The sequence below is a fragment of the Octopus bimaculoides genome, chromosome 5, assembly GCF_046866305.1.
Source record: "Octopus bimaculoides isolate indiv1 chromosome 5, ASM4686630v1, whole genome shotgun sequence".
Taxonomy (NCBI): Eukaryota; Metazoa; Mollusca; class Cephalopoda; order Octopoda; family Octopodidae; genus Octopus; species Octopus bimaculoides.
Window position 1 is genome coordinate 74421111 of NC_142932.1, and position 14631 is coordinate 74435741.

The 14631-nt window shown below is 35.7% G+C and overlaps 1 protein-coding gene across 3 annotated transcripts in view; it reads right to left on the minus strand.

Moving 5' to 3' along the window:
- The window catches only part of LOC106878881 (hormone-sensitive lipase), a 75376-nt gene that overhangs the window by 55444 nt on the left and 5301 nt on the right, over window positions 1-14631 (minus strand). For all 3 annotated transcript variants that reach the window (XM_014928226.3, XM_014928225.3, XM_089352411.1), the window contains exon 2: window positions 1083-1457. In XM_014928226.3, the coding sequence (XP_014783712.2) occupies window positions 1083-1457 (375 nt within the window). The remainder of the gene's footprint in view (window positions 1-1082; window positions 1458-14631) is intronic.

The window sequence follows — 14631 nt, forward strand, 5'->3', positions numbered from 1 at the left end:
CAGACCACTTTACAGAATGTACAGGGTGGGTTTTTTCTCATAGCACTAGATTAGTGAAGTCAACAAGTTACTCACATGACAAGAACCCTTCAACTGAGGGGAGAAGTTGTATTGAGCGAGGTGGCTTTATGCAAGGTGTTGGGAGGTTAAAGTATGATAGAGGGAAAGGAACAGATCTTCTTGCTGTAGGGAAAATATACAGTTACCCCAGAAAAGAAAGAGGATGGTGGTGCAAATGTGTCAGGATGCACACTCAAGTTACATAAAGGTGAATAAAGAGGAGTTGTGTGGGTGGGTAGGGCAAGTTCATGAGAATATGAAAGGAGAGTAGCAGATGGACAGAGAGAGAGATAAAAGGAAATACAGTGAGTGGCAAACATGGTAGGGACACAAAAACACCAGACAGAAACAAGTCATTGAAGGAGTTTCAACAAGGTCACTCAAAATGCTAGAAAGAGCAACCAAATCTGCAACAAATCATATTATTCTTCTTCTTTGATCCCTAGCTGGTGACAGGAGGGGAGGCTGTCCTCTTAACAAATATGCTACTGTAGGTACCGCTGGATGACAGACTCTGATGATGATGTTACTCTATGCTTTCCAATCCATGGTGCTAGCCTTAGCATGCTTGAAGTCTTCCTCAATTTGTTCTTCTTTGGCATGCTGTGCTAAATGTTCCAGTGCATGGGTCACTGCCACCACAAAAGTTGGTGTGATAGCCTTCCGGTGCTCACCCTGCAGATGTAGCCAAACCACTGTAGCCTATGCTACCAGACTTGGTCTCCAATGGTCGGCTGCTGCTAGCATTGTTCTCTGATGTTGTTGTTTGAGATTCAGTCACATAAAGAGACAACGCATTTGGTACACCTCATACTTTACTGTCTTAAAATGGAGACACTGGATAACATGGTCCTGGGTTTGTGCATAGAAGGAAAAGATGGGATGGTCACAGTTGGAATGCCTTTGGTCATACAACTATTTGACTAAAGGCATACCAGTTGTGACCAACAGGACTAACTTTGAGTTAAGCAATAACAACAGCAACAATCAGGAATAAGGAAAGAAATAAAATCAATATTTACCTGGAATCCAAGGCAACGTCCATAAAAACAATCTTGACTAAGAGAATCAAATTCTTTCAAAAGTCTAAAGGCAACAGGGTCTTTGAGGACATCTTTATCAATGAACAAGGAATCTTTTGGACAATAATTCATCAGCTGACATGAGAAGTATAAACAGGCACGGAGCTGTCCAAGAACAGTAACGTAAGATTCTAGTTCTCTTGTATAATGGACAATACGGAAGAGAACACAGTTTCTGTTTATCATGATATATCGACTCAGCTGCAACAAGTGGAGACAACATTTCTGTATAATCATGAGTAAACTTCGGTAACCATTTGCAGGAATTTCAGGTGAGATATCATAGCTGGCCAAGTGAGGTAGAAGTATACCAAGCTGCAAGTAAAATAAAATATAAACTGTTTGAATAAAATAACTTAGTAATATATGTTTTAAGATAGGTTTCCTCCGGTACCATGAGGTTCCGTGAGTGGTTGCTAGTGGTCTCATGGGAAATAGAGCTAAAAGGGATAATTACTCTGTGTAACATGATTTTTGTCCTTCGGTAGCAACTGTTATTTCCTATTTGCTTATCCCTAGAAAGTATGGAAAATGTCTAATATTTCCTTCAAACTTTGCTTTTATTACAATATTTATTCAAACCCCAAAGTATCCCTCTCAACACATGGCTATGATGCCCCCTCCACCACTACTCCTGTTCATGATCAGAGATGCACATATTGTTAGCCACTGAGGGACATGCTCAAGTGGTTAAGGACAAGCAACTGACAAACAAATCTGTGGTATTGAGCAGAATATTTGCTATAACAATATTTCTGCTTCAGCAATACAGTGCTGAATCTGTCTGAAACGTAACGGAAAATAGTTTCAAAACATTGATGTCTAAGTCACACAAGCAAAGTTTAAAGGGAATAGTAGTTATTTCTTTTGATTTCAAGATAGAAGCAAATAGGAAATGACATTTACTGACCAAAGACAAAAAAAACTCAGAACATTATCCCACTAAGCACTTTGTTTGGCATGCCCATGATCTGGCTTGGCACCTTAATGCACAGGAAAATAACACCAAGCTTAGAAACAGGGCAGGTCGGCAATGTTGGCTTGCTGTGAAGCAGAAAGAAGGGTAGCTGACTGTAGAAAAATCAGCCTCAACAAATTTCATCTGACTTATGCAAGCATGGAAAAGTGGATGTTAAAATGATGATGGCAGTAGTGATGATGACAATGGTAGTGGTGATTATGTACAGCATAATCTTTAAGGTAGGGAAATCCTGGCATCAGCAGACAGTAAGGAGACCTGAAGGGATAAATCATCTTTTAATAGGGAATTCTGGGAGAATTTGATCTAAGCAAGGTTGTAGTTAAGGTGAAATTTCTTACTCTTCCGAAATATAACTTTAAAAGAGAAAGAAAATGATTAATAAAGATATCTTTTACCTTTTACTTGTTTCAGTCATTAGACTGCGGCCATGCTGGGGGTACCACCTTGGAGAATTTTTAGCTGAATGAATCGACCCCAGTACTTATTGTTTTAAGCTTGGTACTTATTCTATCGGTCTCCTTTGCCAAACTGCTAGATTACAAGAATGTAAACACACCAGCACAGGTTGTCAAGTGGTGGTGGGGGACAAACACAGACTCAAAGACACACACACACACATATAATGATGGACTTCTTTCACTTTCTGTCTCCTAAATTCACTCACAAGGCTTTGGTCAACCTAAGGCTATAGTAGAAGACAATTGCCCAAGATGCCATACAGTGGGACTAAACCCTGAACCATGTGGTTGGAACGAAAGCTTCTTACCACTCAGTCATGCATGCACCTTATATATTTATAGTAAAAAAACAAATAAACACCAAATGAGAAAAAAATAAAGCTTTCTATAAAAGAGAATAAATTTATAAATTCTGTAAAATAAAAATTTCTAATATGACCCCTAATCTCTGATTTAAGGATTTTGTATTAAATCAATTGACTACTTGTACAGCACTTGCAATCTTTGTTAAGAAGGATTAAAGTTAACTAGACTCTTATTTCTGTCCTCAGAAACCAGGAAGACTGTAGGAAGTTAGAAAATTATTCAGCTTAAACTAGCTCAGGTTATATGCAGGTGACAATAGCAGCTAGATTAGCTTATCCCTTTTGTACAAGCTAATCTTCTTAAAATGTTAATATAAAGGGACAATATAGATAATATGTAACAGTATTTTACAGTGAAATTAAAGTAAAATATTTTAAGCAACAAAAAGTATAATAATAAAAATAAACTCCACTTGTGAGCTGTGACCTTATAAAGTATTTATTTCTCAAAGGAAATACTAACCAGTCAAATTAAAGGGCTCACTACAGCTCAAACATTTTTATATATACGCATAAAAGTTTAGCATTATTTGTAATTCAAAGACTGAAACTAGTAAATGAATTAGAATATAAATGTGTGAGTGTGCGTGTTTATGTATGTATATATACATACGAGTGTGTGTACACATGCATATGTATGTATGTGTGTGTGTGTGTGTGTGTGAGTGTAGTATGTATATCTAAAAGTGTATGTGTATACGTGTGTGTGTGTCTATATATATATATATATATATATATATATATATAGATAGATTCAAAAAAGGAAAAAGGCAAAAAAACAACGTGAGGCGTGATACAGATTGTGTTACTAGACGCTCGGGAAAGGAAAGAGAGAGAATGAATATATATATATATATATATATACATATATATACATATGTGTGTGTGTGTGTGTCTGTGTATATATAAATGTGTGTGTGTGTGTGTGTGTGTGTGTGTGTGTGTGTGTGTGTGTGTGTGTGTGTGTGTGTGTGTGTGTGTGTGTGTGTATATAAATATGTGTGTGTGTATGCATATATGAATATATGTACATGCCGCCACTGCCACCACCTCTTCAATTGTGTATAGCTACTCAAATGTTGGATAATAATGGCAACTTCCTTACCCGAAGTCAACGAGACAACAACCATAACGACAAGTACCACTAAGCCAATTATATTTCAAAACCAAAACATTAATAACTATACGTTTTTAGTTCTTATTGTTGTTGCTGCTGTAATTGTTGTTATTTTAAAGTAAAAAAAATAGCGGAAGTAAATGATAACATTCATTAGAAGCTCAACTGAATTCCGCAACAAAAGCAGATTATTAGTTTTAATGCGTTTGACTTGAAAGTAATCTACTTAGTGGTGACACCTAACTCACTTTCATCTCACTTATATCAATAAGTGATTTAGTGTTAACAGATTCAAGATAGGGAGGGGTGGAAAATGAGATACAGATAAACAAATATAAGATAGTTAAACAGACAGATAGTCAAATAGATAAGTTAGCAACAGCAGCCTAGTTTTATGTTAGCTTTTTCAAAGCTGGCATGGGTTAGATGTGACTTTGTGAGTAAGTGTTCTACACAGTTGGATGCTTTTCATGATGTTAGTCTTTACTTGTTCACGTGTAGGGTACAATATTCGGTTGGTCTTTGCTCATCAAACTACCAAGCTGCCAGACATAAACAAACATTATCACTGCCTAAATAGGGTCAATTGCAAAAACGTGCAGACAAACAAATACACTCGGTAACAACACAAGGTGGTGAACTGGTGGAGTCATCAGAATATTAGATACAATGCTATTGTGGTATTTGCTCTGACACTCAGCACTCCAGACGTCATCTTAGTCATTCATCTTTGTGTGGCTGATAAAAAAAAGTACCAATCGAAGATGGTGAAGTGCTGGAATCATTTAGAACAGGGGTTGGCATACTTATATTACTGACCTTTTCATGGTATCATTGACAACTTATTGATACCTCTACCACCATTATGTAAATTTCTAAAATAAAATTAAAAAGTATGATTGATAGGCACAGGTGTGGTTGTGTGGTAAGAAGCTTGCTTCCCAAACACATGGTTCTGGGTTCAGTCCCACTGCATGGCACCTTGGACAAGTGTCTTCTACTATAGTCTTGGGCTGACCAAAGCCTTGTGAGTGGATTTGGTAGACGGAAACTGAAAGAAGCCCATCATATATATGTATGTATATATATGTTTGTGTGACTGTTTGTCCCCCCACCATTGCTTGACAACCGATGTTGGTGTGTTTACATCCCCGTAGCTTAACGGATTGACAAAAGAGACCAATAGAATAAGTACTAGACTAACAAAGAATAAGCCCTGGGGTTTATTTGTTCAACTAAAGGCAGTGCTCCAGCATGGCCACAAAGACACCAGCCACCAGTGTCCACAAAGTGGGAGTGAACCACCAACCACATTGTTCCAAAACAAAGTTCTTAACCACACAGCCAACTCTAGAGAAGATACTCATTCACAATGGTTATTAGAAAAGGAGCTGTGGTATTAGAAAACAATGTTTCCAAATCAACGAGTACAGTTAAACAAGTAATAAGTTAATTAACCAACAGGGTAACCAATTATATAATACTATGATTAATTATTGAATACATTGATTATCTACTTATATAACTGAATAGGTAATAAAAGTACAGATAAATTGACAATGACATTGTATTATAGAAGAGAATATCAGCTGATAAAAGACATAAGATATATGTAATGATGATGACAATGATGATGACAGTGGTGATAGACATTGACATTATCAGTGAGTGCAAGAAAGGGGTTAGACTGAACTAGGCTAGATATACATAAAGGGTTCACAGAACTAGGTTAGAGATATCAAACACAGACAGAAAAATATTTGTCAAATTAATATCAGGACATGTGAGCTCTATTTAATGGACTTTCACTTCAGAAGATCAAAAAGTAGGTAAGATCACAGGTTGGAGTGTCTGTATTATAATTATATATTTTATATCAGGATCAGTAAACAATAGTGCCACAGGTTACTAGGTTCCAATGGACCAATTTATGGTTCATTACATTTATGATAAGGGAAATGAGGGTGTTTTTAATTTGGTATGGAACTGACACTGTAAAGGAATTTATTAGAAAATCAACGATTTTTTTTTCAGCTTTTCACATACTTCACTTATATACATTATATCAATATCCTCCCTATCATCATTTGTCCACTTTCCCATGCTTGCATTGATCAAATGGAGTTTATTGAAGCAGATTTTCAAAGGCCCTTCTGGTTGCCAATCCCTGCCTCTTTCCAAGAAAAGTAATATTTCCTCATAGAAAAACATGTTTTTGCACAATATTTGAAATGAATGACACTGTTTGTAGGACGCTAATACTCATTTACAACTATTATGTGATGCCAAGACAAGAAGGCACAACTGCGTGTGCGCGCGCGCACACACACACACACACACACAACAGGCTTCTTATTGTCTACCAATTTTCCTCATAAGGCTTTGGTTAGCCTGGAGTTATTGTAGAAGACACTTGTTCAAAGAGCCATGCAGTGAGACTGCACCTGAAACCATATGGTTGGGAAGCAAACTTCTTAACCACAAAGTCATGCTTGTGAAAGATATTCACATACATACTTAAAGACAGTAAACTGGCAGAATCATTTTAGTTGCAAGCAAAACACTTTATGGTATTTATACCAGTCTTCTACAATCTGAGTTCAACCCTCCATACCTCAAAATTGCTGGTCTAACATCTTATTTAGAAATAATTAAACTGATTAGTAGGATCATTAGAACATCAGAAAATATAACTTGCAGTATTTGCTCCAGCTCTTTAAATTCTGAGTTCAAATCCTGCGATGATCAACTTTGCCTTTCATTCCTCTGAGGTTGATAAAATACCAGTCAATTTAATCAACTAACTTCCCTCTCTCTTCAAAATTTTAGGCCATGTACCTATATTAGAAATAATTATTATCAGCCAACTAACCAACTAATTAATTAATGAATTACTTGGTTCATTAGAGTCCTTTCTTCACTATCTACGACCCAATCAATGATGTGCCCTTATCTGCTTCACTTGTGCCACAATCTAAATTCTCTGTGGTCTTCTTTCAGTATTTATAGCCTTTGGAGTTTGTGTGTGTGTGTGTGTGTGTGTGTGTGTGTGTGTGTGTGTGTATGTATGTGTGTGTGTGTATGTGTGTGTGTGTGTTGCTTCAATTGGAAGGGAGGTGGTCAATGTCAGTTAGTCTCCCTCTCCCTATATACATACAAAGCCCCACATAGCACCAATATACATACACACATGCAGATTAATGTCAGTGGCAAAAAATTCAACACAAAGTGGAAAACACTCAGAAGGGCCAAACCATACAAAAACGGAATTATACAATGTGACATCAACATAGCAGTGAAGAGCCTCATATTCTAAAATACACCAACTTCTCATATGTACTTAAACATAAGATCAGAAATTTTTTGCAAATGCAAACATATCAGAAAACACTTGCTACAATACTGAACCACCACCACCTCCACAACTACCACAGACTACAAAACCTACCACCAAAACCTCCACAACTACCAAAACCTACCACCTCCACAACTTCCAACAGACCAGACACAACAATATACTCTATGTGTGTGCGTGCATGCATGTGTGTGTGTGTGTGTGTGTGCATGCATGTGTGTGTGTGTGTGTGTATTTGTGAGTGAGTCAGTGATAGAGAGACCTTATGTGTTGTTTATTTCTCTGTGCCTGGTTCCACAGTCCTGAAGTTTTAACTTTTTTTTTAAGGGATATTTTATTTACATATATAAATTCAGTCACACATATATATGTATATACACTCGCACATGACATACATGTATATATATACCAGTACACATACACACACAATGTATGTGTTCTTCAAACTGCCACAAAATGGGTTTTCTGTATGCATGGGACTCAAACCCACACCTCTATATATTTATGATGTGTGCTACCATTACACCAACATATCCACTCGCTTCTTCCTGTTAGATTTAAAAACTATAATTTCATAGTGTTGTTTTTGTAAACAAACACAAGCATGTGCATTTTCTACAATGATTTGAGAAGCAATGCTTGCCATGGGACTGAGCCCATAATCACATGGTTGTAAAGTGGTTATCATATCCATATATCCAAACCTCTCCCTATGAAATAATTTAGTAAACATTTTGATAGAAATTACACAAAACATTAAATACTTTGAGTGATTAAAATCCAGTTCCTAGCTATTACTTATAATTCTGCTTAGCTTTACAATTTCACAACATCTTTCATCCCTTGTAAATATGTACATATATATACATATACACTACTCACACATATGGATAATCCCCTTTGAAAAATAAATGAAAATAGGCTTCCTGAATGATAATCCTCTTTATAAATGCTTACTAATAAGTAGTAATTCTAGTTTTCAAAAGTAAAAAAGCTTCCTTCATTATGAGGTTCAGTGAACTTAATAAAACCAACTGCAGCGATCTTTAAACAACTGCATATTCATAGATATCTAGAGAGTATACTTAAAACCCCCTGGAGGCAGGAAGATAAATATTGCTCTGCTTAAAGAGTATGAAACAAAGATCCAAAGGTATTTTTATCCTCAATTAAATGTTAATTACAATATAAAATCCATCAATATTTGATGGATTAACATTTTTTGTTATGAATTTCATTTAAATCTAACTTAATCTTTTTGGAATTAGGTCTCACACATACTTTTGCTAAAACATTGGATAGAAGAGAAGATGGTTTAACATTTTAAATATAATTTAAATCCTATGGAATTAATCCTAACATAGTTTTGCTAAAATATATTGATAGGTACAACTATGGCTGTGTGCTAAGAAGTTTGCTTCTCAGCCACATGGTCCCAGGTTCAACCCCCACCACCACCACTGTGTGGCAATTTGGGCAAGTGTCTCCTACTATAGCTTTGGGCTCACCAAAGCCTTGCAAGTGGATTTGACAGACAGAAACCAAAAGAAGCCCGTCACTTGTGTATGTGTGCCTTAGTTTCTGTTTGCCCCTCACTAGTGCTTGACAACCAGTATTGGTGTGTTTACAACATAGCAGTTTGGCAAAACAGATTGACAGAAATAAGTACCAGGCTTAAAAAGAAATTAAGTACTGAGGTCCATTAGTTTGACAAAAAATTTTTCAAGCCACTGCCTAATGACTGAAACAAGATAAAAGATAGGAAACAAAATGAATATTAATTAAATTTAATCAGTCTTAGTAAAAGTGAAGCAAAAGCACCAACCCACCAGTGAGTGGGTAATAATATTTTGGTGCAATGAGGGTCATTTCAGGATAGGATATAAGTTACAAGTGGATAAAACTTGCAATAAAATTTTAAGACTTCTACCCACCTAAAATCCGTTCTTCTGTCCCAACTCAATTCTACTCACTCCATACCTTAAGGAACCACCCTGGCACCTCATCACCACTAAATTTATCTCTCCAGCTCTACCCTGCTTACTACCATCTTCTCTTCTATAATGTAGATCTTCTATGGCAAGAAATCTGTTCTGTTCTGGCCGCTCTTCTGATACTTTAACCCCCTATATATTTATAAGACCATCTCTCTCACTACTATAGTCCTACACAGTTGAAATGAATCTTAGTCTTGCAAGCTTTGTGGTGACCTCATTCATGCTGTTGCTTAGAAAGCTGCACTCAGTACATCTTATAAAGTGAACAGTATTAAGAAGGGCAATTAGCTGTAGCAACAAGCAAAAGCAGACATTGGAGCATGATGTAGTTTTTGGACCCGTCGGATTTTGTGAAGTTGTTTAACCCATGCAAGCATGGAACATGGACATTAAATAAGGGAGTTGATAACTTGTTTTGAATATAGACGTGCTATATACTAACTTTGTCTTTTCATAGTGAGACACGTTTTTTTTTTTTTTGAAAATTAAAGTGGGGTATGGGGCCAAAAAGATTGACAAGCCCTTTAACACTCAGAGTTCTTTGTCAAATGTAATACTTGTTTATTCACATCATTTTGAATTAATCATGCATTATCATGTAGCTTCAAGATTTTGATGGTGTGTCTGTATGTTTTTAGAATGACATTATAGGATTGGTATGAGAGGTTGGATCTGTTCAGTTTTAATAAAAAACAGGTAGAATATTTAGGCTGAATATGGCCGGATTAAATGCTAAAGGGTTAATTGTTACGGAATTAGATCTCACACATAGTCTTGCTAAAACATTGGATATGAAACCATAACAACAACAAAGAAAAGAGAGTAATAAGCATTTCATGAATTCCATTTATAAAACCAGTCAATATATCTTAGGAATTACTTCAGATTCAACAGAAATGGTATCAGAACTATTGACATTTTCAAGCCATTCTCAATACTATCCATATCATCAGACAAATAAAAATATTTCACTTCTATTCATATACAATCCGCTTCCTCTAGTCTAGAATTTAATTTCAATTACTGACAAATGACATAAAATCTCAGATGTATGAAGAAACAGGAATGAGATTAGATGATATCTATGCTTTTCCCAGAAATAAAAACTTGTTTAGTGATCACTCACAAGCGAATATGGCTTGGTAGCTTATACCATGCTTTCATTATTTGTTTGCAGTTTTAGGTACATATATAATCACAAGCAGGCATAAACATTCTCTCAAACTTGACCTAGCAGAATGTCAAAAGTTTAATAACTTAAGAGAGTAAGAAAAGGCTGCACCAGCACAAAGTTAGTAATTCATTTATAGCTGAGTAGACTGGGGCAACATGAAACAAAATGCCATGCTCAAGAATGCAACATACCCCCTGGTTCAGGAATTGATCCCACAACCTTACACCATGAACGCAAAACCTTAATTACAAGGCCACATACCTACATACTTCCTAGAAATAGGAATATAAAATGAAATAACAACCACCAGGAATCAAAATCAAGTAACAAGACTCACAAGATTCTGTTCTACAGTCTTTTTTCTTCGGGGTTTACACATCAAACATAGCCCCATAGTCTTGAATATTGTTTTGAATAGAAACTATTAAAAAGGTGTGGCATTGTGGTAAGAAGTTTGTTTCCAGACCACATAGTTCTGGGTTCAGTCCCACTGCATGACACTTTAGGCAAATGTTTTCTACTATAGCCTTGGGCCAACCAAAGCCTTGTGAATGGATTTGGTAGATGGAAACTGAAACAGCCCATCATATATATATGTGTGTGTGTGTGTGTGTGTGTGTCTGTCTGTCTGTCCCCCATCACCACTTGACAACCAGTGTTGGGGTGTTTACACCCTCATAACTTAGTGTTTCAGCAAAAGTGACCAATAGCCCATCATATATGTGTGTATGTGTGTGTGTGTGTTTGTATGTGTGTCTATCCTCCACCACCACTTGACAACCAGGGTTGGGGTGTTTACATCCCCATAACATAGTGTTTCAGCAAAAGACATTAATGCCAGGCTTTAAAGAAAAATAAGTACTACAGTCAATTCGTTTGACTAAAAATTCTTCAAAGTGGCACCCCAGCATGGCCATAGTCTAATGACTGAAACAAGTAAATGATAAAAGATAAAAATAAAAGATACCAAAAAGATGAAAGGCAAAGCTGATCTTGACAAGATTTGAACCAAGAGAGCAGAAGGTTGGAACAAACACCACGAGGCCTTCTATCCAAGACTATCTTGACTTCTAATTTGCTGCTTTAGCACTTTTTTTTTACCATCTTTCTCTTGAAATACACAGCCTTTCTTCCAATTAATTCGGAAAGGGATCTTTCCTTCTTTTACTTGTTTCAGTCATTAGACAATGGCCATGCTGGGGTACCGCCTTGAAGAATTTTTAGTCAAATAAATCAACCCCAGTACTTTTTTTTTTTAAAGCATGGTACTTATTTTAAGTTCTTTTACCAAACCGCTAAGTTACGGGGACATAAACACACCAAAGTCAAGCAGCAGTGAGGGACAAACACAAACACATATATGTATATTTCAGTTTCCATCTACCAAATCCACTCACAAGGCTTTGGTCGACTCAAGGCTATAGAAGAAGACATTTCCCCCAAAGTTCTCATGCAGTGGGATTGAACCTAGAACCATGTGGTTTGGAAGCAAATTTCTTACCACAGAGCCACACCTGCACCTATATATCAGAATTTGTTTAAAATAACTTTTGTTGTTATTAAGCTGTTACTTAATGAGAAATTTTTATGAGAAGTTTTAATTCAGATTACTTTAAAAAAGAATGTTTTTATCATAGAATCAGGGATAGACTCAATCCAAAGGTTTTATATAAAAAAAAATGCAAGAAAACTATTTGCATATAAGTTTTTTATAATCATTAAAATAGCTGTGACTATGAATATTCAACTGATTAATTATTTAGTTAATACTGGTGGATGGATGGCAGAATACTCTCCAATTTACCAACATGAAATATATTCCCACAAAGAATCACTCTAATTGACTGCTTGAAATAACAGCCAAACATCCCTTAAATCATACCCATCATCAAAAAGAAAAAAAAAACTGAGTGAAAGATTCACAGGTCAGTGCAGTCCCAGATATACTCTGTCTAGATAATAGACAGGCTTGTCATGACTGAAACATCTTTTATCAGGATTTACTCAGGGCTAATGAGCAGCAACAATTACAAGAAGCTGCTGAAATTAAACTGGAATCTCTAAGTGTTTCTAGGTTATTTGTTTTGGGTTTTTTTTTCCTACTTATCAAATTACAATTACTTTATTTCATTTATCAAAAAAGATCATGATTCTATAAAAGTAAAATTTAAAAATGGTAAAAAAAGAAAAAGAACTCTTAATTGTATAAAAATGTATTTCTCTCATTCTTCTGAAGTTTGCCGAGTGTTTTTATTTTCTTATCTTAAGTACACATATTTCTCTTAAGAAAATTTATATCATTTTTTGGGGGTTTTTTTAATGTAAATTTCATTGATTATTTCTATGAAATCAATACTCTATGGGAAATTAATTGTAATATAATAACTGATATCATTCATTAGTCACACATACCTAACAGCTGTTTCTCCTTGTGTGCATGTGCCTATGTGTGAATATATGCACGTGAAGAGTACTGTGTTTAATATTCTATACTCCATAAGTCATGACAACAAAAATTAGTTGTAAAAGTAGCATTGATTTCTTTTCATTGAGCACAAAGCCATCTCTACAGCACAGAATGGCAGTACAATACAATTAATAAATCAAACTGCTTATTACTAGTAATTATTTAATGAAATCTGAAGGGTGACTGATTAAGGGCATCAATATTCATTTCCCAGTGTTAGATATGAGATTGATAAATCTCTAACCTAGTAATATGTAGTCATTGATCCTCAACCAATTAATCCTGTGAGCAGAATTAAAGTTCCTGATCTGACATAATTAATTCCTCTCAGTTACTTCTTGGTTTGTCTCTCTCATAGAAACCTACCATAATTATTTCACCCAATATTTATCACCTATTCTCATTACATGTAAAGGCACAGTATGACTGAATGGTTGTGCTTACTGTCAGCTGGTATTCAGTTACAAGTAAGCATACAAGTGGGCAGACTGGAACAACACAAAGAGCAGAACATTCCACCTGGTCTAGGAATCAAATCCGTGCCCTTATGATTGTGAGCCCAACACCCTAATCACCCACATTAGATACTAGCTATGAAGAAACTGCATCCTTCAAAAGGTCCATGCTTCTCAAAATTTGCCAACACAACTCTTGATGTACTTATGCACCTTTTCCTCTTTATGGCTTCTTTACTGTTTACTTTTGTCTTTTGTGTTATATTCTGTGTACTGAGCATGTACTTCTAACTGTCATTGCTGTCATTCTTTATTTATGTTATCCACTTTCTGACCCTCTTTTAACCTTTTCTGGTGAGCTGTAATGCACTGAGCCATGTATACAATAAGCTCATTATTATTATATCATTATACATTTTGTAAATTTAAACTTCTGCTTTGTTGATCAATTGCACTCTTTTGTACCCACACCTTTCACTGAGTATATCCCATTCATTTCCCACCTGCTTCTCCATATATTAAGCAAGACTACTTCCAAGATTATCATGGATTTGTATTCTCTCAATTACAGGCTTTTATACTGTACTATAAGCCATGTTCAGAATTTTTGACTATGCATCACGTAAAACTGCAGTCTTTTAGCCTAATACTGCAATGAGAATCAAATTATTGATCTAAATATAACCAGTCTCAAGAGCATACTCAAATAACCTGAATTTATATAGAGAATATAAAGGAAGAAATAAAGCAGAAATCTGGTTTGGTTTTCAAGCAGCACACAAAAGCACCCAGCACATTCTGTAAAATGGTTGGTATTAGGACGGGCATCCAGCTGTAGAAACCATGTCACAACAGACAATTTGAGTCTGGCCAGCTCCATGTCAAACTGTCCAACCCATGCCAACATGGAAAACGGACGTTAAATGATGATGATAATAATGATGATGACTGATAATGTTCAATTGTTTTGACTTTATAATTATTTTATCTGAGATGAAAATAAAAATTTTTAAAAAGGCTTCGTAAATTGATGAACTTACTATTTCAATGGATTTGTCTAAAGTAATCATTAAAATGCATCCAACAGTGAGACTGGAGTTTTCCTCCCAGGTCCAGACT